The sequence below is a fragment of the Tamandua tetradactyla genome, chromosome 7, assembly GCF_023851605.1.
Source record: "Tamandua tetradactyla isolate mTamTet1 chromosome 7, mTamTet1.pri, whole genome shotgun sequence".
Lineage (NCBI taxonomy): Eukaryota > Metazoa > Chordata > Mammalia > Pilosa > Myrmecophagidae > Tamandua > Tamandua tetradactyla.
The window spans coordinates 140,433,467-140,458,725 of NC_135333.1; the positions used below are offsets into that span (position 1 = coordinate 140,433,467).

A 25,259-nucleotide genomic window follows, 5' to 3' on the forward strand; every position below is an offset into this window, starting at 1 on the left:
TTCTCATCTAAATTCCTGACGCCTCCCTCAGCCATTAAGCTTCTGATATTCACAGAACCTGCAACCCTCCATTTCTGTGGTTCCCTTTGGTTGCCAATTACCTCAATCAAGGTCAAGAGCCTCTAATACCTCTCTACTCTGTAAAGATAAAACAGAAGCACCTCAGGGGGGCACAGGTGTTTTTGGTGAAAAGGAGCCTAAATTCTGTCCAAAATCTAGGGAAGTTTCTATAGAAATTCTCGACCTTGGCCCGGAGCTATCAAGAATTGTATCCACTCATTCTCTCGGATTCGTTTACAGCACGGAGAACAAATTAACATCTCAATATCTCAACAAGTCATCTTACCACACATGCTCTGTCCCATGTGATCAACCACTTCATGGGTCACTCTCATTTTACATCCTAAGGCTTGAATGAATTGAGAAACCTGTTTAAAGTCACACAGCTATTAAGCAACTCTGTAGGGGCAATGAGCAATGTGTTCTGGAGTCTGGAGCAGTGAGGGCGTGGTATTATTGCTGCTTTTATCAAAATACCTTGTTCACGGTATTGACTGAGCGGCAGTAACCAGGTTCAAATTTAGAGAAAAGTCTCAGTGTGTGTCTCTCGAACAGAGCGCTGTGGTTCCTTTAACCTTCACCACAACCCTACCATCTCAATTTCACACAGGAAGAAAGTGACGTTTAGAGGATGTGAGTTGCCTACGGCCATAAAGACAGAACCACGCTTGCTGGCTCCCAATATGCCGTTCTTTCCACCATTCCAAAGTGAAGTAGCCGCCTAAACCGTCTGTGTCTCGCCTCCGGGAAAACCTCGATTCAAAGACATTCAACTATGGTTCATAACCAGAAAAATTAATTTAGCACATGCGCAGTTCTCAGCCAAAGACTCCACCCGAGCGACCGCCGAGCCCTATTCAGCACGCATGCGTCAGACCGCTCCTCCGCGCCTCTTCAGTTCCTCCCTACCGCTTTCCAGGCCGGATGCCCTCTGAGTTTCGCCGGATGTTGTTGTGAGTTCGAGAGACACGTGAGGCCTTGCTACGTCATCACAGGCACGCTCGGGAAACATGGCGGTAGCGGGTGTTGCGAGCGGGAAGGTAAGTAACGGCTCCGCGGAACACTCCTGTTTTTCTCTTGAGCTGTGTCTTTATCGCCTGGGGACGCGCCGCGGAAGAACGCGAGGGTCTTTCTGCAGTGGGGACAGTCCATGGTAGATGTAAGAAAGGAAGACTGGGTGGTGTCAGCTGTTTTCCCCAGAATGCCGCCTCAGCCCGGGAATTAGAAGCCGGGCTCTTGCTCCGAGGCCACCTAGGCCTCGATGCTCTTCTGCTCTGCTGTGCCCCAGTACTGGAGGGCTTTTATTCGTCTTGCTTTTTCTAAGAGATAGAAAATTAATAACATTTTATTCTTAACATTAAAGAATAGCATTTCCTTTTTTTCTTGCACGCTTTTTCCTGACTCTAGTTCCTTGTGTCTACTTTTCTCACCCCAGCGTCTTTTTTTCTCTTTATTTGAGGCATTAATCTGACTTGCCGCTGCCTTCATTTGCTGCATTCTACTGAAGGCATCTCCTCCTTCGCGAGGAACTGAATAGGTGCTGTGCAGTTGTATGCTTAGGAGAAAAATGGTCATTGTACCCATCTTATCAGACAGCTGAGTTGGTTAGTAGTTGTGAGCAGCAGGGCATGTTTCTACTCCAGAGCTGGAGATTTCCTCCATCCTTTGCTGGTCTAGTAAGGTGCTGCTTGTTCTTGGTATTTCCTAGATAGACAGCTTCGTGATGTTGCGGAGGTGGTGTCTGCGGTGCCACTGATTACAGAGGCGATCAGTGAACCTACCCCTTGTTAATTAGGGTGTGGAGGATATCTTACTGTATAGTGTTTGTTCACATTCCTAGGGCACATCTTATGCCTATTTTTCAGGGCAGTCAGCTTCCTGACATTGGCATTTCCCAGTGCAGGAGTATTTGGTAAACAGCTGGAACAAGTGATGACTCATCGAACACTAAGGTTTATTTACCTTTGCAGATAGCTTCCCCTCTTCCTTTAGTTTCAATAATATTTTTCCTACACATCTCCCTCCTCATCCCCCCTTCCCAGCCTCACTAAATTATCTGATAGTGTTTGTGGTTTGGTGTCTGGACTAGTAGGCAAAGCGACAGAACAACAGATATGGTGGTATGGACCTGGTTTTGTTACTAATCTGAAGTGTGGCCTTGGGAAATTGGGCAGTTATGCCTTTGTTTGCTTATTCTTTTTGCAGAAAGAGTCCAGTCTTTCTTGTACTTGTTAGGTTTACATGAAATGTAAAAAGGCTTTTTAAAAAGGTTCCTTACTTCTACATCCTACGTACTTTAAATTATAGATGGAATTATAGGTTGATCATCCTTTTTTGGATATTCACATCCCTTGGTTTCCTGTTAGTTTTATATTTAGGGTGAATGTTGATCTTCTCCTTGCTCACAACATATTTGAAAGCTATCGTGCTTGATTTTCAATCTGAAATGATCCAGAGGGGATCCTTTCCATTTGAAGGACACCTCCCCTTTCTTATAAGAGTGAATTAGTTTTGAAAATCCTTGAGATGATGAAGCAGAGTTGTTTTTTTTTTTATTAACGGAAAAAAAAAGAAATTAACATAACATTTAGAAATCATACCATTCTACATATGCGATCAGTAATTCTTAACATCATCACATAGATGCATGATCATCGTTTCTTAGTACATTTGCATCGGTTTAGAGGAACTAGCAACACAACAGAAAAAGATATAGAATGTTAATATAGAGAAAAGAAATAAAAGTAATAATAATAGTAAAAAAAAGAAAACAAAACAAAAAAACCCTGTAGCTCAGATGCAGCTTCATTCAGTGTTTTAGCATGATTACTTTACACTTAGGTATTATTGTGCTGTCCATTTTTGAGTTTTTGTATCTGATCCTGTTGCACAGTCTGTATCCCTTCAGCTCCAATTACCCATTATCTTATCCTGTTTCTACCTCCTGCTGGACTCTCTTACCAATGACATATTCCAAGTTTATTCTCGAATGTCCGTTCACATCAGTGGGACCATACAGTATTTGTCCTTTAGTTTTTGGCTGGACTCACTCAGCATAATGTTCTCTAGGTCCATCCATGTTATTACATGCTTCATAAGTTTATCTTGTCTTAAAGCTGCATAATATTCCATCGTATGTATATACCACAGTTTGTTTAGCCATTCTTCTGTTGATGGACATTTTGGCTGTTTCCATCTCTTTGCAATTGTAAGTAACGCTGCTATAAACGTTGGTGTGCAAATGTCCGTTTGTGTCTTTGCCCTTAAGTCCTTTGAGTAGATACCTAGCAATGGTATTGCTGGGTCATATGGCAATTCTATATTCAGCTTTTTGAGGAACCGCCAAAGTGCCTTCCACAGTGGTTGCACCCTTTGACATTCCCACCAACAGTGGATAAGTGTGCCTCTTTCTCCGCATCCTCTCCAGCACTTGTCATTTTCTGTTTTGTTGATAATGACCATTCTGGTGGGTGTGAGATGATATCTCATTGTGGTTTTGATTTGCATTTCTCTAATGGCCAGGGACATTGAGCATTTCTTCATGTGCCTCTTGGCCATCCATATTTCCTCTTCTGGTAGGTGTCTGTTCAAGACTTTTTCCCATTTTGTAATTGGGTTGGCTGTCTTTTTGTTGTTGAGTTGAACAATCTCATTATAAATTCTGGATACTAGACCTTTATCTGATATGTCGTTTCCAAATATTATCTCCCATTGTGTAGGCTGTCTTTCTACTTTCTTGATGAAGTTCTTTGATGCACGAAAGTGTTTAATTTTGAGGAGCTCCCATTTATTTATTTCCTTTTTCAGTGCTTTTGCTTTAGGTTTAAGGTCCATAAAACGCCTCCAATTGTAAGATTCATAAGATATCTCCCTACATTTTCCTCTAACTGTTTTATGGTCTTAGACCTAATGTTTAGATCTTTGATCCATTTTGAGTTAACTTTTGTATAGGGTGTGAGATATGGGTCTTCTTTCATTCTTTTGCATATGGATATCAAGTTCTCTAGGCACCATTTATTGAAGAGACTGTTCTGTTCCAGGTGAGTTGGCTTGACTGCCTTATCAAAGACCAAATCTCCGTAGATGAGAGGGTCTATATCTGAGCACTCTATTCGATTCCATTGGTCGATATATCTATCTTTATGCCAATACCATGCTGTTTTGACCACTGTGGCTTCATAATATGCCTTAAAGTCTGGCAGCGTGAGACCTCCAGCTTCGTTTTTTTCCCTCAAGATGTTTTTAGCAATTCGGGGCACCCTGCCCTTCCAGATAAATTTGCTTATTGGTTTTTGTAATTCTGAAAAATAAGTTGTTGGGATTTTGATTGGTATTGCATTGAATCTGTAGATCAGTTTAGGTAGGATTGACATCTTAATTATATTTAGTCTTCCAATCCATGAACACGGTATGCCCTTCCATCTATTTAGGTTTTCTGTGATTTCTTTTAGCAGTATTTTGTGGTTTTCTTTATATAGGTTTTTTGTCTCTTTAGTTAAATTTATTCCTAGGTATTTTATTCTTTTAGTTGCGATTGTAAATGGGATTCATTTCTTGATTTCCCCCTCCGCTTGTTCATTACTAGTGTATAGAAATGCTACAGATTTTTGAATGTTGATCTTGTAACCTGCTACTTTTCTGTACTCATTTATTAGCTCTAATAGTTTTTTTTTTATTAATTAAAAAAAGAATTAACAAAACAATTAGAAATCATTCCAATCTACATGTACAATCAGTAATTCTTAATAACATCACATAGTTGCATATTCATCATTTCTTAGTACATTTGCATCGATTTAGAAAAAGAAATAAAAAGACAACAGAATAAGAATTAAAACAATAATAGAAAGAAAAAAAACAAAAAAAACAAAAACAAAAAACCTATACCTCACATGCAGCTTCATTCAGTGTTTTAACATAATTGCATTACAATTGGGTAGTATTGTGCTGTCCATTTCTGAGTTTTTATATCCAGTCCCGTTGTACAGTCTGTATCCCTTCATCTCCAATTATCCCTTCTCTTTTTTTTTTTTTAATTAACGGAAAAAAAGAAATTAACCCAACATTTAGAGATCATACCATTCTACACATGCAATCATTAATTCTTAACATCATCACATAGATGCATGATCATCATTTCTTAGTACATTTGCATTGGTTTAGAAGAACTAGCAACATAACCGAAAAAGATATAGAATGTTAATATAGAGAAAAAAATAAAAGTAATAATAGTAAAATCAAAACAAAACAACACAAAACAAAACAAAAACCTATAGCTCAGATGCAGCTTCATTCAGTGTTTTAACATGATTACTTTACAATTAGGTATTATTGTGCTGTCCATTTTTGAGTTTTTGTATCTAGTCCTGTTGCACAGTCTGTATCCCTTCAGCTTCAATTACCCATTGTCTTACCCTGTTTCTAACTCCTGCTGAACTCTGTTACCAATGACATATTTCAAGTTTATTCTCGAATGTCCGTTCACATCAGTGGGACCATACAGTATTTGTCCTTTAGTTTTTGGCTGGATTCACTCAGCATAATATTCTCTAGGTCCATCCATGTTATTACATGGTTCATAAATTTATCTTGTCTTAAAGCTGCATAATATTCCATCGTATGTATATACCACAGTTTGTTTAGCCACTCTTCTGTTGATGGAGATTTTGGCTGTTTCCATCTCTTTGCAATTGTAAATAATGCTGCTATAAACATTGGTGTGCAAATGTCCGTTTGTGTCTTTGCCCTTAAGTCCTTTGAGTAGATACCTAGCAATGGTATTGCTGGGTCGTATGGCAGTTCTATATTCAGCTTTTTGAGGAACCGCCAAACTGCCTTCCACAGTGGTTGCACCCTTTGACATTCCCACCAACAGTGGATAAGTGTGCCTCTTTCTCCGCATCCTCTCCAGCACTTGTCATTTTCTGTTTTGTTGATAATGGCCATTCTGGTGGGTGTGAGATGATATCTCATTGTGGTTTTGATTTGCATTTCTCTAATGGCCAGGGACATTGAGCATCTCTTCATGTGCCTCTTGGCCATCCGTATTTCCTCTTCTGAGAGGTGTCTGTTCAAGTCTTTTTCCCATTTTGTAATTGGGTTGGCTGTCTTTTTGTTGTTGAGTTGAACAATCTCATTATAAATTCTGGATACTAGACCTTTATCTGATATATCATTTCCAAATATTGTCTCCCATTGTGAAGGCTGTCTTTCTACTTTCTTGATGAAGTTCTTTGATGCACAAAAGTGTTTAATTTTGAGGAGTTCCCATTTATTTATTTCCTTCTTCAGTGCTTTTGCTTTAGGTTTAAGGTCCATAAAACTGCCTCCAGTTGTAAGATCCATAAGATATCTCCCAACATTTTCCTCTGTTTTATGGTCTTAGACCTAATGTTTAGATCTTTGATCCATTTTGAGTTAACTTTTGTATAGGGTGTGAGAGATGGGTCTTCTTTCATTCTTTTGCATATGGATATCCAGTTCTCTAGGCACCATTTATTGAAGAGACTGCTCTGTCCCAGGTGAGTTGGCTTGACTGCCTTATCAAAGATCAAATGTCCATAGATGAGAGGGTCTATATCTGAGCACTCTATTCGATTCCATTGGTCGATATATCTATCTTTATGCCAATACCATGCTGTTTTGACCACTGTGGCTTCATAATATGCCTTAAAGTCAGGCAGCGCGAGACCTCCAGCTTCGTTTTTTTTCCTCAAGATGTTTTTAGCAATTCGGGGCACCCTGCCCTTCCAGATAAATTTGCTTATTGGTTTTTCTATTTCTGAAAAATAAGTTGTTGGGATTTTGATTGGTATTGCATTGAATCTGTAAATCAATTTAGGTAGGATTGACATCTTAACTATATTTAGTCTTCCAATCCATGAACACGGTATGCCCTTCCATCTATTTAGGTTTTCTGTGATTTCTTTTAGCAGTATTTTGTGGTTTTCTTTATATAGGTTTTTTGTCTCTTTGGTTAAATTTATTCCTAGGTATTTTATTCTTTTAGTTGCGATTCTAAATGGGATTCATTTCTTGATTTCCCCCTCAGCTTGTTCATTACTAGTGTATAGAAAAACTACAGATTTTTGAATGTTGATCTTGTAACCTGCTACTTTGCTGTACTCATTTATTAGCTCTAGTAGTTTTGTTGTGGATTTTTCCGGGTTTTCTATGTATAGTATCATATCGTCTGCAAACAGTGATAGTTTTACTTCTTCCTTTCCAATTTTGATGCCTTGTATTTCTTTTTCTTGTCTAATTGCTTTGGCTAGAACTTCCAACACAATGTTGAATTATAGTAGTGATAGTGGACATCCTTGTCTTGTTCCTGATCTTAGGGGGAAAGTTTTCAATTTTTCCCCATTGAGGATGATATTAGCTGTGGGTTTTTCATATATTCCCTCTATCATTTTAAGGAAGTTCCCTTGTATTCCTATCTTTTGAAGTGTTTTCAACAGGAAAGGATGTTGAATCTTGTCGAATGCCTTCTCTGCATCAATTGAGATGATCATGTGATTTTTCTGCTTTGATTTGCTGATATGGTGTATTACATTAATTGATTTTCTTATGTTGAACCATCCTTGCATACCTGGGATGAATCCTACTTGGTCATGATGTATAATTCTTTTAATGTGCTGTTGGATACGATTTGCTAGAATTTTATTGAGGATTTTTGCATCTGTATTCATTAGAGAGATTGGTCTGTAGTTCTTTTTTTGTAATATCTTTGCCTGGTTTTGGTATGAGGGTGATGTTGGCTTCATAGAATGAATTAGGTAGTTTTCCCTCCACTTCGATTTTTTTGAAGAGTTTGAAGAGAATTGGTACTAATTCTTTCTGGAACGTTTGGTAGAATTCACATGTGAAGCCATCTGGTCCTGGACTTTTCTTTTTAGGAAGCTTTTGAATGACTAATTCAATTTCTTTACTTGTGATTGGTTTGTTGAGGTCATCTATGTCTTCTTGAGTCAAAGTTGGTTGTTCATGTCTTTCCAGGAACCCGTCCATTTCCTCTAAATTGTTGTATTTATTAGCGTAAAGTTGTTCATAGTATCCTGTTATTACCTCCTTTATTTCTGTGAGGTCAGTAGTTATGTCTCCTCTTCCATTTCTGATCTTATTTATTTGCATCCTCTCTCTTCTTCTTTTTGTCAGTCTTGCTAAGGGCCCATCAATCTTATTGATTTTCTCATAGAACCAACTTCTGGCCTTATTGATATTCTCTATTGTTTTCATGTTTTCAATTTCATTTATTTGTGCTCTAATCTTTGTTATTTCTTTCCTTTTGCTTGCTTTGGGGTTAGCTTGCTGTTCTTTCTCCAGTTCTTCCAAATGGATAGTTAATTCCTGAATTTTTGCCTTTTCTTCTTTTCTGATAAAGGCATTTAGAGCAATAAATTTCCCTCTTAGCACTGCCTTTGCTGCGTCCCATAAGTTTTGATATGTTGTGTTTTCATTTTCATTCGCCTCGAGGTATTTGCTAATTTCCCTTGCAATTTCTTCTTTGACCCAGTCGTTGTTTAGGAGTGTGTTGTTGAGCCTCCACGTATTTGTGAATTTTCTGGCACTCTGCCTATTATTGATTTCCAACATCATTCCTTTATGGTCCGAGAAAGTGTTGTGTAAGATTTCAATCTTTTTAAATTTGTTAAGACTTGCTTTGTGACCCAGCATATGGTCTATCTTTGAGAATGATCCATGAGCACTTGAGAAAAAGGTGTATCCTGCTGTTGTGGGATGTAATGTCCTATAAATGTCTATTAAGTCTAGTTCATTTATAGTAATATTCAGATTCTCTATTTCTTTATTGATCCTCTGTCTAGATGTTCTGTCCCTTGATGAGAGTGGTGAGTTGAAGTCTCCAACTATTATGGTATATGAGTCTATTTCCCTTTTCAATGTTTGCAGTATATTCCTCACGTATTTTGGGGCATTCTGATTCGGTGCGTAAATATTTATGATTGTTATGTCTTCTTGTTTAATTGTTCCTTTTATTAGTATATAGTGTCCTTCTTTGTCTCTTTTAACTGTTTTACATTTGAAGTCTAATTTGTTGGATATTAGTATAGCCACTCCTGCTCTTTTCTGGTTGTTATTTGCATGAAATATCTTTTCCCAACCTTTCACTTTCAACCTATGTTTATCTTTGGGTCTAAGATGTGTTTCCTGTAGACAGCATATAGAAGGATCCTGTTTTTTAATCCATTCTGCCAATCTATGTCTTTTGATTGGGGAATTCAGTCCATTGACATTTAGTGTTATTACTGTTTGGATAATATTTTCCTCTACCATTTTGCCTTTTGTATTATATATATCATATCTGATTTTCCTTCTTTCTGCACTCTTTTCCATATCTCTCTCTTCTGTCTTTTTGTATCTGACTCTAGTGCTCCCTTTAGTATTTCTTGCAGAGCTGGTCTCTTGGTCACAAATTCTTTCAGTGACTTTTTGTCTGAATATGTTTTAATTTCTCCCTCATTTTTGAAGGATAATTTTGCTGGATATAGGAGTCTTGGTTGGCAGTTTTTCTCTTTTAGTATTTTAAATATATCATCCCACTGTCTTCTAGCTTCCATGGTTTCTGCTGAGAAATCTACACAAAATCTTATTGGGTTTCCCTTGTATGTAATGGATTGTTTTTCTCTTGCTGCTTTCAAGATCTTCTCTTTCTCTTTGACCTCTGACATTCTAACTAGTAAGTGTCTTGGAGAACGCCTATTTGGGTCTAATCTCTTTGGGGTGCGCTGCACTTCTTGGATCTGTAATTTTAGGTCTTTCATAAGAGTTGGGAAATTTTCAGTGATAATTTCTTCCATTAGTTTTTCTCCTCCTTTTCCCTTCTCTTCTCCTTCTGGGACACCCACAACACGTATATTTGTGCGGTTCATATTGTCCTTGAGTTCCCTGATACCCTGTTCAAATTTTTCCATTCTTTTCCCTATAGTTTCTGTTTCTTTTTGGAATTCAGATGTTCCATCCTCCAAATCACTAATTCTATCTTCTGTCTCTTTAAATCTATCATTGTAGCTATCCATTATTTTTTCTATGTTTGCTACTTTATCCTTCACTTCCATAAGTTCTGCGATTTGTTTTTTCAGTTTTTCTATTTCTTCTTTATGTTCAGCCCATGTCCTCTTCATGTCCTCCCTCAATTTATCGATTTCATTTTTGAAGAGGTTTTCCATTTCTGTTCGTATATTCAGCATTAGTTGTCTCAGCTCTTGTGTCTCATTTGAGCTATTGGTTTGTTCCTTTGACTGAGCCATATTCTCAATCTTTTGAGCGTGGACAGTTATCTTCTGCTGCTGGCGTCTGGGCATTTATTCAGATTTCTCTTGGTGTTGGACCCAGCAAGGTTGTAATATTTTTCTGTGAAATCTCTGGGTTCTGTTTTTCTTATCCTGCCCAGTAGGTGGCGCTCGTGGCACACGTTTGTCTGCGGGTCCCACCAGTAAAAGGTGCTGTGGGACCTTAAACTTTGGAAAACTCTCGCCGTCCTGGGGGTTCGCTAGCCGAAGTGGCTTGAGCCGGCCCGGGGTCCGAACGCAGGGAGGGTTGCTGGTCGCCGCAGCCAGGGAAAGAGCCTGTCCGAATTTCCTAGTCGGCCCTGGGCAACACGCGTGGCGGGAGGGCGCCAGCGGCAGCGGCCCGCCCGAGAGAGTGCACGTTCCCCGGGAGTCACGGGTTTGGAAGGGGCCTCCCCCACCTGTCACCGTTCTCCGCGGCCTGGGGGTTTCCGATCCAATTCTCTCAGTTGGTCCGGGGGCTGCGCGTGGTGTGGGCGCTAGCCGTCTTTGTTTCCGGGGACCGCCTCTCCAATTCTCCCAGCCGGCCCGGGAAGGGGGAAGGGAGTAACTCCGGCCACTTGCCACCCCGCCCGGTAAGGCCCGCGCGCCTCGGGGATCTCACCCGAGCTGCTTCTCTCAGCCAGCCAGCCGTTCCAGGATGGGGTACGCTGTCTTTTTTATCTCTGTTGTGGCTTTGGGCGCTTTCTGTATCGTTTCTACTCCCCTAGTAGGTGTCCTGGAGAAGAAACTAAGATCCGCGCGTCTTACTAAGCCGCCATCTTCCAGGAAGTCCTAGCTCTAATAGTTTTGTTGTGGATTTTTCCGGGTTTTCGACGTATAGTATCATATCGTCTGCAAACAGTGATAGTTTTACTTCTTCCTTTCCAATTTTGATGCCTTGTATTTCTTTTTCTTGTCTAATTGCTTTGGCTGGAACCTCCAACACAATGTTGAATAATAGTGGTGATAGTGGACATCCTTGTCTTGTTACTGATCTTAGGGGGAAAGTTTTCAATTTTTCCCCATTGAGGATGATATTAGCTGTGAGTTTTTCATGTATTCCCTCTATCATTTTAAGGAAGTTCCCTTGTATTCCTATCCTTTGAAGTGTTTTCAACAGGAAGGGATGTTGAATCTTGTCAAATGCCTTCTCTCCATCAATTGAGATGATCATGTGATTTTTCTGCTTTGATTTGTTGATATGGTGTATTACATTAATTGATTTTCTTATGTTGACCCATCCTTGCATACCTGGGATGAATCCTACTTGGTCATGATGTATAATTCTTTTAATGTGTTGTTGGATACGATTTGCTAGAATTTTATTGAGGATTTTGCATCTATATTCATTAGAGAGATTGGTCTGTAGTTTTCTTTTTTTGTAATATCTTTGCCTGGTTTTGGTATGAGGGTGATGTTGGCTTCATAGAATGAATTAGGTAGTTTTCCCTCCACTTTGATTATTTTGAAGAGTTTGAGGAGAGTTGGTACTAATTCTTTCTGGAATGTGTGATAGAATTCACATGTGAAGCCGTGTGGTCCTGGATTTTCTTTTTAGGGAGCTTTTGAATGACTAATTCAATCTCTTTACTTGAGATTGGTTTGGTGAGGTCATCTATTTCTTCTTGAGTCAAAGTTGGTTGTTCATGTCTTTCCAGGAACCCGTCCATTTCATCTAAATTGCTGTATTTATTAGCGTAAAGTTGTTAATAGTATCCTGTTATTACCTCCTTTATTTCTGTGAGGTCAGTAGTTATGTCTCCTCTTGCATTTCTGATCTTATTTATTTGCATCCTCTCTCTTCTTCTTTTTGTCAGTCTTGCTAAGGGCCAATCAATCTTATTGATTTTCTCATAGAACCAACTTCTGGTCTTATTGATTTTCTCTATTGTTTTCAATTTCATTTATTTCTGCTCTAATCTTTGTTATTTCTTTCCTTTTGCTTGCTTTGGGATTAGTTTGCTGTTCTTTCTCCAGTTCTTCCAAGTGGACAGTTAATTCCTGCATTTTTTGCCTTTTCTTCTTTTCTGATATAGGCATTTAGGGCAATAAATTTCCCTCTTAGCACTGCCTTTGCTGCGTCCCATAGGTTTTGATATGTTGTGTTTTCATTTTCATTCGCCTCAAGGTATTTACTAATTTCTCTTGCAATTTCTTCTTTGACCCACTCGTTTAAGAGTGTGTTGTTGAGCCTCCACGTATTTGTGAATTTTCTGGCCCTCTGCCTATTATTGATTTCCAACTTCATTCCTTTATGATCCGCGAAAGTGTTGTGTAAGATTTCAATCTTTTTAAATTTGTTAAGACTTGCTTTGTGACCCAGCATATGGTCTGTCTTTGAGAATGATCCATGAGCACTTGAGAAAAAGGTGTATCCTGCTGTTGTGGGATGTAATGTCCTATAAATGTCTGTTAAGTCTAGGTCATTTATAGTAATATTCAGATTCTCTATTTCTTTATTGATCCTCTGTCTAGATGTTCTGTCCATTGATGAGAGTGGTGAATTGAAGTCTCCAACTATTATGGTATATGTGTCTATTTCCCTTTTCAGTGTTTGCAGTGTATTCCTCACGTATTTTGGGGCATTCTGGTTCGGTGCGTAAATATTTATGATTGTTATGTCTTCTTGTTTAATTGTTCCTTTTATTAGTATATAGTGTCCTTCTTTGTCTCTTTTAACTGTTTAACATTTGAAGTCTAATTTGTTAGATATTAGTATAGCCACTCCTGCTCTTTTCTGGTTGTTATTTGCATGAAATATCTTTTCCCAACCTTTCACTTTCAACCTATGTTTATCTTTGGGTCTAAGATGTGTTTCCTGTAGACAACATATAGAAGGATCATGTTTTTTAATCCATTCTGCCAGTCTATGTCTTTTGATTGGGGAATTCAGTCCATTAACATTTTGTGTTATTACTGTTTGGATAATATTTTCGTCTACCATTTTGCCTTTTGTATTATATATATCATATCTGACTTTCCTTCTTTCTACACTCTTCTCCATACCTCTCTCTTCTGTCTTTTCGTATATGACTCTAGTGCTCCCTTTAGTATTTCTTGCAGAGCTGGTCTCTTGGTCACAAATTCTCTCAGTGACTTTTTGTCTGAGAATGTTTTAATTTCTCCCTCATTTTTGAAGGACAATTTTGCTGGATATAGGAGTCTTGGTTGGCAGTTTTTCTCTTTTAGTAATTTAAATATATCATCCCACTGTCTTCTAGCTTCCATGGTTTCTGCTGAGAAATCTACAATTAGTCTTATTGGGTTTCCATTGTATGTAATGGTTTGTTTTTCTCTTGCTGCTTTCAAGATCCTCTCTTTCTCTTTGACCTCTGACATTCTAAGTAGTAAGTGTCTTGGAGAACGCCTATTTGTGTCTAATCTCTTTGGGGTGCGCTGCACTTCTTGGATCTGTAATTTTAGGCCTTTCATAAGAGTTGGGAAGTTTTCAGTGATAATTTCTTCCATTAGTTTTTCTCTTCCTTTTCCCTTCTCTTCTCCTTCTGGGACACCCACAACACGTATATTTGTGCGGTTCATATTATCCTTGAGTTCCCTGATACCCTGTTCAAATTTTTCCATTCTTTTCCCGATAGTTTCTGTTTCTTTTTGGAATTCAGATGTTCCATCCTCCAAATCACTAATTCTATCATCTGTCTCTTTAAATCTATCATTGTAGGTATCCATTGTTTTTTCCATCTTTTCTAGTTTATCCTTGACTTCCATAAGCTCTGTGATTTGTTTTTTCAGTTTTTCTATTTCTTCTTTTTGTTCAGCCCATGTCTTCTTCATGTCCTCCCTCAATTTATCGATTTCATTTTTGAAGAGGTTTTCCATTTCTGTTTGTATATTCAGCATTAGTTGTTTCAGCTCTTGTATCTCATTTGAGCTATTGGTCTGTTCCTTTGACTGGGCCATATTTTCAATTTTCTGACGTGATCCGTTATCCTCTGCTGGCGTCTGGGCATTTATTCAGACTTCCCTGGGTGATGGACCCAACAGGTTGAAAGATCCTTCTGTGAAATATCTGGGTTCTGTCTTTCCTATCCTGCCCAGTAGGTGGCGCTCGTGGCACATGTTTGTCTGCGGGTTCCACCAGCAAAAGGTGCTGTGGGTCCTTTAACCTTGGAAAACTCTCGCCGTGGGGGAGGTTCGCCAGCCGAAGCGGCTTGGAAGAGTACCATCTGGCCCGGGGGTCCGAACGCGGGGAGGGTCGCCGGCCGCCACAGCCCGGGAGAGCGCCCGACCGAATTTCCTAGTCGGCCCGGGGCGCCAAGCGTGGCGGGAGGGCGCCAGCCCCCGCGGCCCGGGAGAGTTCACCGTTCCCAGCCAGACCGGGGAGTCACGTGTTTGGAAGGGACCCCCCCGGTCACCGTATTCCGCGGTCTGGGGATTTCCGACCCAGCTCTCTCAGTTGGTCCGGGAGGCCTCGTGTGGTGGGGGCGCCAGTCACCGCGGCCCGAGGGGACCGCCTGCCCAATTCTGCCAGCTGGCCTGGGAAGGAGAAAGGGAGGGACTCTGGCCGCTTGCCGTCCCGCCTGGGAAAGCCTGCGCCCCTCGGCGATCTCACCGGAGCTGGTTCTCCCAGACAGTCAGCCGTTCCAGGATGAGGTACGCCATCCCTCTGATCTCCGTCGTGGCTCCGGGAGCTGCTCTGTATTGTCTCCACTCCCCCAGTAGCCCTTCTGGAGGAGAAAAGGTGAGGGTGGCAAGGCTGTCGAGGACGGTGGCAGAGGAGCTGGTGAAGGCGGCAGAGGGCACGGTGGTGGTTGGAGAGCCGCTGGAGCCGGAGGAGAAAGGGAAGGATAAGATGGCGGATGGAGCGCTGGAGCAGGAGGGGAAAGAGAAGGACAAGATGGCGGATGGAGCGCTGGAGCAGGAGGGGAAAGAGAAGGATAAGGTGGCAGATGGAGCGCCGGAGCAGGAGGGGAAAGAGAAGGGCAAGATGGCGGGAGCGCCGCTGGCGGAAAAGGGGGAAGAGGAGGGCTGGCCGGCCGGCGGCGGGAGCGCCGCCCGCGGAGAAAGAGGGAGAGGAGGGCTGGCCGGCCGGCGGCGGGTGCGCAGCCCGCGGAGAAAGAGGGAGAGCAGGGCTGGCCGGCCGGCGGCAGGAACGCCGCCCGCAAAGAAAGAGGGAGAGGAGGGCTGGCCGGCGGCGGTAGCGCCTCCCGCGGAAAAAGAGCGAAGCAGAGTTTTGAAATACAATACTTTCAATCTTTCTTTCCAGTCACTACTATTCATAGTTTGATTTCTTAAAAAGTAGTCTATTTCATAACTGCTTCATCACCTCATTCATTCTCAGTCATCATAAGTTCACATCCATTCTCTTCACTCAACTGAAACTATAGTTTTCCGTGCCAGAGACTGCTTCTCTTCCAAATAGTACTGTCAGGAACAGCAGAAAGCACCTGCTTCAATAAGCTGGTGCTTATTCCTCCCTTCAGTAAGCTCCGATTTGTTCAATGACATCATCATACACCTGGTTGCATGTAAAACAAACTTGGAGGCATTCATTTCTATAACATGATTTAATCAATAACAAGTCTTATCAGGTTTACCTTAAGGAGGTTTCAAATTTGCTGCATTTTCAGTCTCATTGTTTAGTTTGGGCTTTGATTGTCCTTTTAATCTTCAGTTCTTGATTGATTTTCCTCCTTGTCTACAGTTTCTTTGCCAACAGTTCCTTCTCTAAATCCCCACTTTCTAATGCACATATCTGATTGTCTCTTGCTTTAAAAAGCAAAAAACATTTACTTTGTCACTGTAAACGTAAAGCTGATGAAGCCAGTTTACATGGCATTAACAGCCATGTTACCTTTCTGGCTTTATATTATGCTACCTTACTTTCCAATCTGTTTCCTTGGAAAGGTAGAATGGGGAGAACATACATGTATATATGTATATGATGTAGATGTATCATCCGTATGCATACTCACATACTGCCCTCTCCCCTGCCCCACTCGCAAAGGTTCAGCTGTCTGTTAAATCCAGAGTAGTGAGTGTTAGCCATGGCTGTATGAAAGAATAGCTTGGGATACTGCAAAAAAATACAGATCTTGGGCCACATTCCAGGTCTATTGAATTAGTGTCTCTCAGTGTGTAAAGTCACATCCTAGATCTTTGAACTTTGAGTGTTGGAAGTATTGGGGGGATAAATCTGTCATTTGGAGAACCAGTGTAAAGTAGAAATTAGGAGCTTGGTCTCTGGAGCCAAAGCAGTTTCAGAAACCAACTTTAACACTTGCTAGTTGTGTGACTTCAGGCAAATTACGTAACCTATCTGTGCTACAGTTTCCTCCTCAGTAAAATGGGAATGATAACAGTACATACTTTATGGGATTATTATGAGGATTTGTGAGTTAATATGTTAGAACTAAGCCTGGCACTTAGTAAATACTGTGCAGGTGTTATTTATCTCTGTTTCCTTGCATATCGTTCTTTGGGTATGGCAAGAATCTTAAAGATTGAGAACAAGGTTTTTTGGTCAGGTGTGGACTTTTTTGAAGATACTTGTGGTTTTAATTCTCATTGTTCTTTTGGTAATTGAAAAATGCCTTATTTTAGAGTATACTAGTATGTAGTTGGCAGAATAGTTTTTTTTTTATGTTATTTTTATTGAGAAATCTTCACACACATACAGTCCATACATGGTGTACAACCGATGGCCCATAATATCTTCACATAGTTGCATGTTCATCACCATGAGCATTTTTAGAACATTTCTGTTACTCCAGAAAAAGAAATAGAAAGAGAAAAGAAAAAACTCATAATCCCGTACCACTTATACCTCTCTCTCATTGACCAACAGTATTTCAATCTACCCAATCTTTTACCCTTATCCCCTCACCCCATTATTTATTTATTTGTATCCATAGTTTTTTACTCATCTGTCCATACTCTGGATAAAAGGAGAATCAGACACGAGGTTTTCACTATCACACAGTCAAATTGTAAAAGCTATATCATTATATAATTGTCTTTAAAAATCAAGGCTACTGGAGCACATTTTAACAGTTTCAGGTACTTCCTTCTGGCCACTGCAATACACCATAAACGAAAAAGGGATATCTTTATAAGAATAACCTTCGGGATAACCTCTTGTGCTAGTTTGCTAGCTAGTGGAATGTAATATTACTAGAGCTTTAATGCCTTTATAAAGGAGAATTTAATAAGTTACAAGTTTACATTTCTAAAGAAGTACAAGTGTCCAAACTAAGGCATCCAGGGAGAGAGACCTTAATTCAAGAAAGGCTGATGTGTCTACAACACCTCTGTCAGCTGGGAAGGTATGCTGGTCCGTTGCTCCTGGGCTCCGTTGCTCCTGGGCTCCGTTGCTTTTAGCCTCTGTTCCTGTGGAGATTACTCATTTTACTCCTTCAGGGCTGGGCTTTCATCTCTTATCTTCCCTTGGGTCTCTCCATGTTTTGGCTTGCTTAACATCTCATGGCAGCGTCTGCTGGGCTTCAAGCATCTCCACCCATCCACGTTTCTGTTCTCCATGTGTCCACATCTCTGGTAGCTCTGTTGTGAAGTTTCTGTCACCTCTGAGGCTTCTGCTGTTTCTCTTGTTTCTGTCAGCTCTAAAGTTTCTCTCCAAAATATTTCCTCTTTTAAAGAATTCCACCGAACGAATCAGGGCACACCCATAAGGGGTGGAGTCACAGCTCCATCTAATCAGCAGTTAATACACACAGTTGGGTGCACATCTCTGTGGAGATAACCTAATCAAGTCTCCAACCTACAGAACTGAATAGGGATTAAAAGAAACTGCTGTGGACAGGCCATGGTGGCTCAACAGCCAGAGTTCTTGCCTGTGGTGCCGGAGACCTGGGTTCAATTCCTGGTACCTGCCCATGCGAGAAAAAAAAAAAAGAAAGAAACTACTACCTTCACAAGATGGAATCAGGATTAAAACATGGCTTTTCTAGGGTACGTAATACTACTTTCAAACTGGCACACTTCTTGAATCTGTTTGAAATCTCTCAGCCACTGAAACTATTTTGTCTCATTTCTCTCTTCCCCTTTTTGGTCAAGAAGGCTTTCTCAATCCCATGATGCCGAGTCCTGGCTCATCCTGGGAGTTCTGTCCCACGATACGACAGAGATTTACACCCCTGGGAATCATGTCCTAAATACAGGGGAGGGCAGTGAGTTTACCTGCCGAGTTGGCTTAGAGAGAGATGTCACAAAAGAGGTTCTCTGGGGATGACTCTAGGTATAATTATAAGTAGGTATAGCTTCTCCTTTGTAGGAATAAATTTCATAGGGGCGAACCCCAAGAATGAGGGCTCAACCTATTGATTTGATTATCACCACTGCTTGTTACAATATCAGGAATTCCCCAAATGGGAAAGTTGAATATTCCCCCTTTCTCTCTGGTCCCCAAGGTGACTATTTTTATTTTTATTTTTATTGCCAAATCTTCACACACATACAGTACATACATGGCGTACAATCAGTAACTCAGAGTATCATCACATAGTTTTGTATTCATCATCATTATCATTTTTAGAACATTTGCATCACTCCAGGAAAAGAAAAAAAAAAGCTCATAATCCCGTACCCCTTACCCCTACCCTCTCATTGGCCACTGGTATTTCAATCTACCCAATTTATTTTACCCCTTATCATCCTATTATTTATTTATTTTTTATCCATGTTTTTTACTTATTTATCCATAGCCTGGATAAAAGGAACATCAGACACAAGATTTTCACAATCACTTAGTCACATTGTAAAAGCTATGTCATTATAAAATTGTCGTCAAGAATCAAGGCTACTGGAACAAGCTCAACAGTTTCAGTTACTCTAGCCACTCCAAAACACCATAAACGAAAAAGGAATATCTGTGTAATGCGTAAGAATAACCTCTAGGATAACCTCTTGATTCTGTTTGAAATCTCTCAGCCACTGACACTTTATTTTGTCTCATTTCTCTCTGCCCCCATTGGGTCAAGAAGGCTTTCTCAGTCCTATGATGCCAGGTTCTGACAAGTCATGGGAGTGCTGCCCCACATTACTAGGGAGATTACACCCCTGGGAGTCATGTCCCACGTAAGCAGGAGGCAGTGAGTTTACCTGCCGAGTTGGCTTAGAGAAAGGTCACAGCTGAGCAACAAAAAAGAGGTTCTCTGGGGGTGACTCTTAGACATAATTATAAGTAGGCTTAGCTTCTCCTTTGTAGGAATAAGTTTCATAAGTGTGAACCCCAAGATTGAGGGCTTGGCCTGTTAATTTGGTTGTTCCCACTGCTTGCGAGAATATTAGAAATTCTCCAAATGGGAAAGTTGAATTTTTCCTCCCTTCTCCCCATTCTCTTAAGGGGAAGTTGAAAATACTTTTTATTTACTGCCCAGATTACCCTGGGATATATTGGGGCATCACACTAACCTGGACAAACCAACAAAATCTCATGCCCTATTCAAGTTTCCCTGTATTTAAGGTGTTCAACTAAACTGACCGTACAAGTTAAATTAGGAAATGTGCTACCCAAAATATAAATTTTGCACCAAAAAAAATCTCTCCCTTTGGTCTCATACAGAAGTTGAAGTTTTAAAATATGGACATCATCCTGATTTACCTTAGTCCTATCCAGATCAGCTTCATTTATATCTCAAGTTGAAGTCTTATCCCTTTGTCAGCTTTTTAAGCAGTTCCCATATGAAACTGGCTTTCATCCTTTGACTCAGAGTTCAGACTCTGAGTCTCAGGTGTCACATAAATACCCGAAGGTTCTGGAACACCCAGGTTATCTATAAGCAGCTCACTGGCTCAGAAAGAAATAACAGTTGCAACTCCTGAAAATATGTGACTGCTGTAAAAGCTTATATCTAGGACCCATTACAATAGGCCCCAACCTGATAACACATATTCTTGACTTCAGTTCCCCAAGTTTGTACATTATAGTTAGTTCACATGAGTGAGATGTGATAATATTTATTGTTTTGTTTCTGACATTTCCTTCAACATACAGTCCTTAAGGTTCATTTACCTAGTTGCATGCTTCAGAACTTCTTTCTTCTTGCTATCGCTCAGTAGTCCCTTGTATGTATACACCACAGTTCCCCCTTCCTTCCCAGTCATTGTACCCCTAGGTCACCTCCATCCATTAAAAATCGTGAATACTGCCACTGTAAACACTGGTGTGCAAATGTCCATTCATGTCCGCACGCTCAGTTCCTCCAGGTATATACTGAGCAGCGGGGTTGCAGGATCATATTGCAACTTTCCATGGAACCACCACTGTCCTCCAGAGGGCCTTTACCTTTCAGCTTCCCTACCAACAGTGAATAGGTACATTTCTTTCTCTACATTTTCCTAGCGCTTGCTTCTCTCTACTTATTTTTAAACTGTTTTATCTGCACATCATATAATCCAACCTAAAAGAATAGACATGACTTTGCCACCATAATCTATATGAAGACATTTTCTTCTGCAAAGAATTCATACCCCTCCCCAATGACCCTACCCCACCTGTTGACATTTTGTTTTGGTATAATGCCTTTGTTACATTCGGTGGAAGTATATTACAATATTACTGGTGACTATAGACCCTAGCTTGCATTGATTATACTTTTTTCAGTGTACCATTCATTTTCAATACCTTGCAGTGTTGATATTCATTTGTCCATCCTCATGCAAAAATGTTCTCTTTATTTGTACATTTAATCACTGTCATTGTCCATTCTAGGCATTCATAAATGAGACCGTCTCATTCTTTATCTCTATCTTTCCTTCTGGTTTCCTATGTATCCCCAGCCCTTCTCCCTCAATCATACTCACATTCAGCTTCATTCAGTGTACTTACATTATTGTGCTACAATCAGGTAGTATTGTGCTATCCATTTCTGATTTTTTTTTAAAACTTATTGTTTGAAATAACATTTATACAAAGCGGAGAACCAAAAAAGCAGTAGTTTTCAAAGAACTCTGAATTTTTACAGTCAATCCTGTTGCACAATCTGTATTCTTTCAGTACCAGTTGTCCAGTCTCTACCCTATTTCTGTCTCCTAATAACCTGTGTTCTTCAGTTTTCAAAGTTCACTCATTAATGTTAGTACATATTAGTGAGACCATATAGTATTTGTCCTTTTGTTTCTGGCTAATTTCACTCAGCATATTGTCCTCAAGGTTCATCCACATTGTTACATGCTGCATGACTTTATTCTCTCTTACTGGTGCATGATGTTCTATCATATGTATGTACCACAGCTTGTTTAGCCACTTCTCCATTGATGGACATTTGGGCTGTTTCCATCTCTTGGCAGTCATAAATAATGTTGCTATAAACATTGGTGTGCAAATGTCCATTTGTATCCTTGCCTTCAGTTCCTCTGAATATATACCTAGTAATTGGATTGTGGTATCATATGGCAATTGTATGCTTAGCTTTCTGAGGAACTGCCAAACTGCCTTCCAGAGCAGTTGTACCATTTTACATTCTCACCAACAGTGGATAAGTGTGCCTCTTTGTCAAATCCGTCAGTTGTCATTTTCTGTTTTGTTGATAATGGCCATTCAAATGGGTGTGAGATGATACTCATTGTGATTTTGATTTGCATTTCCCTAATAGCCAGCAAAGTTAAGCATCTTTTCGTGTGCCTTTTAGTTATTTGTATTTCCTCTTCTGAGAAGTGTCTATGTCTTTGCCCATTTTTTAATTGCGTTGCTTATATTTTTATTGTTCAATTGAAGAATCTACTTATGTATTATGGATACTAAACCTGTATGTGATGTGTGGTTTCCAAATATTGTCTCCCATTGCATAGGCTGCCATTTTACTTTCCTGACAAAGTTTTTTGTTGTGCAAAAATTTTTAATTTTGAGGAGATCCCATATATCTATTTCTTTTTTCAGTGCTCATGCTTTGAGTGTAAGGTCTAGGAAACCACCTTCTATTAAAAGATTTATAAGATATTTCCATACATTTTCTTCTGAAAGTTTTATGGTCTTAGCTCTACTGTTTAGGTCTTTGATTCATTTTGAGTTAATTTTTGTATAGGGTGTTAGATACGGATCCTCTCTCATTCTTATGCATATATGGATATCCAGTTCTCCAAACACCATTCATTGAAGAGGCTGCTTTTCCCAGGTGGATTGACTTGACTGCCTTATCAAAGATCAGTTCTCCATAGATAAGAATTGTCCATAGATTTGAACACTCAGTTTGATTCCATTGGTCAGTGTATCTGTTTTTATGCTAGTACCATGCTGCTTTGATCACTTTAGCTTCATAATAGGCTTTAAAGTCAGGCAGTTTGAGACCTTCCACTTCATTTTTCTTTCTCAGGATATTTTTAACTATTCTGAGCACCCTGCCCTTACAAATAAATTTAATTATTGGTTTTTCTGTTTCTGCAGAGTAAGGTGTTGGGATTTTAGTTGGTATTGCATTGAATCTATAAATTGTTTAGATAGAACTGACATCTTAACTATGTCTAGTTTTCCAGTCCATGAACACTGTATGTTCTTCCATTTATTTAGGTCTTTCATGATTTCTTTTAGCAATTTCTTGTAGTTTTCTTTGTATAGGTCTTTTGTATCCTTAGTTAAATTTATCCCTAAGTATTTGATTCTTTTGGTTGCTATTGTAAATGGAATTTCTTTCTTGATTTACTCCTCAGATTGCTCATCACTAGTGTATAGAAACTACTTATTTTGGGGTGTTGATCTTGATTTCCTCCTCAGATTGCTCATCACTAATGTATAGAAACACTGCTTATTTTTGGGTGACCCTGCCACTTTGCTGTACTTATCTATTAGCTCTAGTAGCTTTGCTGAAGATTTTTCAGAATTTTCAACATATAGTGTCATGTCATCTGTGAGAGTTTTACTTCTTCCTTTCCAATTTGGATGCCTTTATTATTATTATTTTTTTCTTGTCTTATTGCTCTGGCTAGAACTTCAGCACAATATTGAATAACATTGGTGACATTGGGTGTCCTTGTCTTATTCCTGATCTTAGAGGGAAAGTTTTCAGTTTTCTCCACTTAGGATGATGTTAGCTGTGGGTTTTTCAAATATTCCCTTTATCACATTGAGGAAGTGTCTTTTGATTCCTATCCCTTAAAGTGTTTTCATCAAGAAAGGGTGCTGAATTTTGTCAAATGCCTTTTGTGCTTCAGTTGAAATGAGCATATGTTTTTTCTGCTTTGCTTTATTAATAGAATATATTACATTAGTTGATTTTCTTGTGTTGAACTGGCCTTGCATATCTGGAATAAATCCCACTTGTTGATGTATAATTCTTTTAATGTGCTGCTGGATTCATATGCATGTATTTTGTGGAGGATTTTGCATCTGTATTCATTAAAGAGATTGATCTGTAATTTTCATTTTTTGTATCTCTGTCTGTCTTGGTATTAGGGTGGTGTTGACTTCATAGAATGAGTTAGTGAGCTTTCCCTCCTTTTTCTGAAGCATTTAAGCAGGATTGATATTAATTCTTTCTTGAATACTTGGTAGAATTCACCTGTGAAGCCACCTGGTCCTTGACTTTTCTGTTTTGGGAGCTTTTGATGACTGATTCAATTTGTTTACTTGTGATTGGTTTATTGAGATCATCTGTTTCTTCTTGAGTCAAGGTTGGTTGTTCATGCATTTCTAGAAAGTTGTTGATTTCATCTGTGTTGTCTAGTTTATTAACATATGGTTGCTCATAGTATTTTCTCATTATCTCTGTTATTTTTGCCAGGTCAGTGGTTTTGTCTCCTCTTCCATTTCTGATTTTATTTCTTTGCATTCTCTCTCTCTCGTGAATTTAGCTAAGGGGCCATTAGTTTTATTTATTTTCTCAAAAGAATCATCTTCTGGTTTTGTTGGTTATCTTGATTGTTTTCGTATTCTCAATTTCATTTATTTTTGCTCCGATCTTCATTTTTTTCCCCTTTTGTTTGCTTTGGGGTTAGTTTGCTGTTCTTTCTCTAGTTCTTCCCAGTGAACAGTTAATGCATGATTTTTGTTCTTTCTTCTTTTTTAATATAGGTATTTAAGGCAGTAAATTTCCCTCTCATCACTGCCTTTGCTGCAGCTCATAAATTTTTTTTGGTGTGCTGTATGATGAGTGTCACATTTCATTCTCTTTCCATGTGAATATCCCAGTATTGCAACACCATTTATTGATTTTTTGTTTGTTTTGGGAAGTGTATTGACCGGGAATCAAACTTGGGTCTTCTGCGTGGCAGGCAAGAATTCTACCACTGAACTACCCTCGCACCCCCCAACATGCCCATAAATTTTGATATGTTGTGTTTTCATTTTCATTTGCCTTGAGATATTTACTGATTTGTCTTGTAATTTCTTCCTTGATCCACAGGTTGTTTAAGAGAGTGTTGTTTAGCCTCCATATATTTGTGAGTTTTCTGGCCTTCTGCCTGTTACTGATTTCCTCCTTTATCCCATTAGATCCGAGAAAGTGTTCTGTATGATTTCAGTCTTTTAAAATGTATTGAGACTTATTTTGTGACTCAGCATGTGGTCTGTATTTGAGAATGATCCATGAGCACTTGAGAAAAATGTATATCATGCTGTTGTGTGGTGCAGTGTTCTGTAAATGTCTGTTCAGTCTAGTTTTATTGTTGTCATGGTCAGGTTCATGTGTCAGCTTGACCAGGTGACGGTGCCTAGTTCTATTGCTGTGGACATGAGCCAGTGGTATTTGAACCTCATCTGTTGCTGATTACATTTGTAGTGGGTTAGGAGGTGTGCCCTCTGCAATGAATGATGTTTGATTTAATTGGCTGGTGCTTAAATGAGAGAGCTCAAGGTAGCAGAGCCCAAGCAACTCGGCATACCTCATCTTAGCACTTGCAGCTCAGCCCAGGCCTTTGGAGATGCAGAAAGGAGTCACCTGGGGGAAAGTTGTTGGAACCCAGAGGCCTGGAGAGAAGACCAACAGAGATTGTGCTGTGCCT

General features: G+C 39.7%; 1 protein-coding gene across 2 annotated transcripts in view; it reads left to right on the forward strand.

The window, feature by feature from the left end:
* Positions 1–967: 967 nt before the first annotated feature.
* TBC1D15 (TBC1 domain family member 15) overlaps positions 968–25,259 on the forward strand; it is a 116,652-nt gene continuing 92,360 nt past the window's right edge. For both annotated transcript variants that reach the window (XM_077111446.1, XM_077111447.1), the window contains exon 1: positions 968–1,100. In XM_077111446.1, the coding sequence (XP_076967561.1) occupies positions 1,071–1,100 (30 nt within the window). In that variant the 5' untranslated portion in view covers positions 968–1,070. The remainder of the gene's footprint in view (positions 1,101–25,259) is intronic.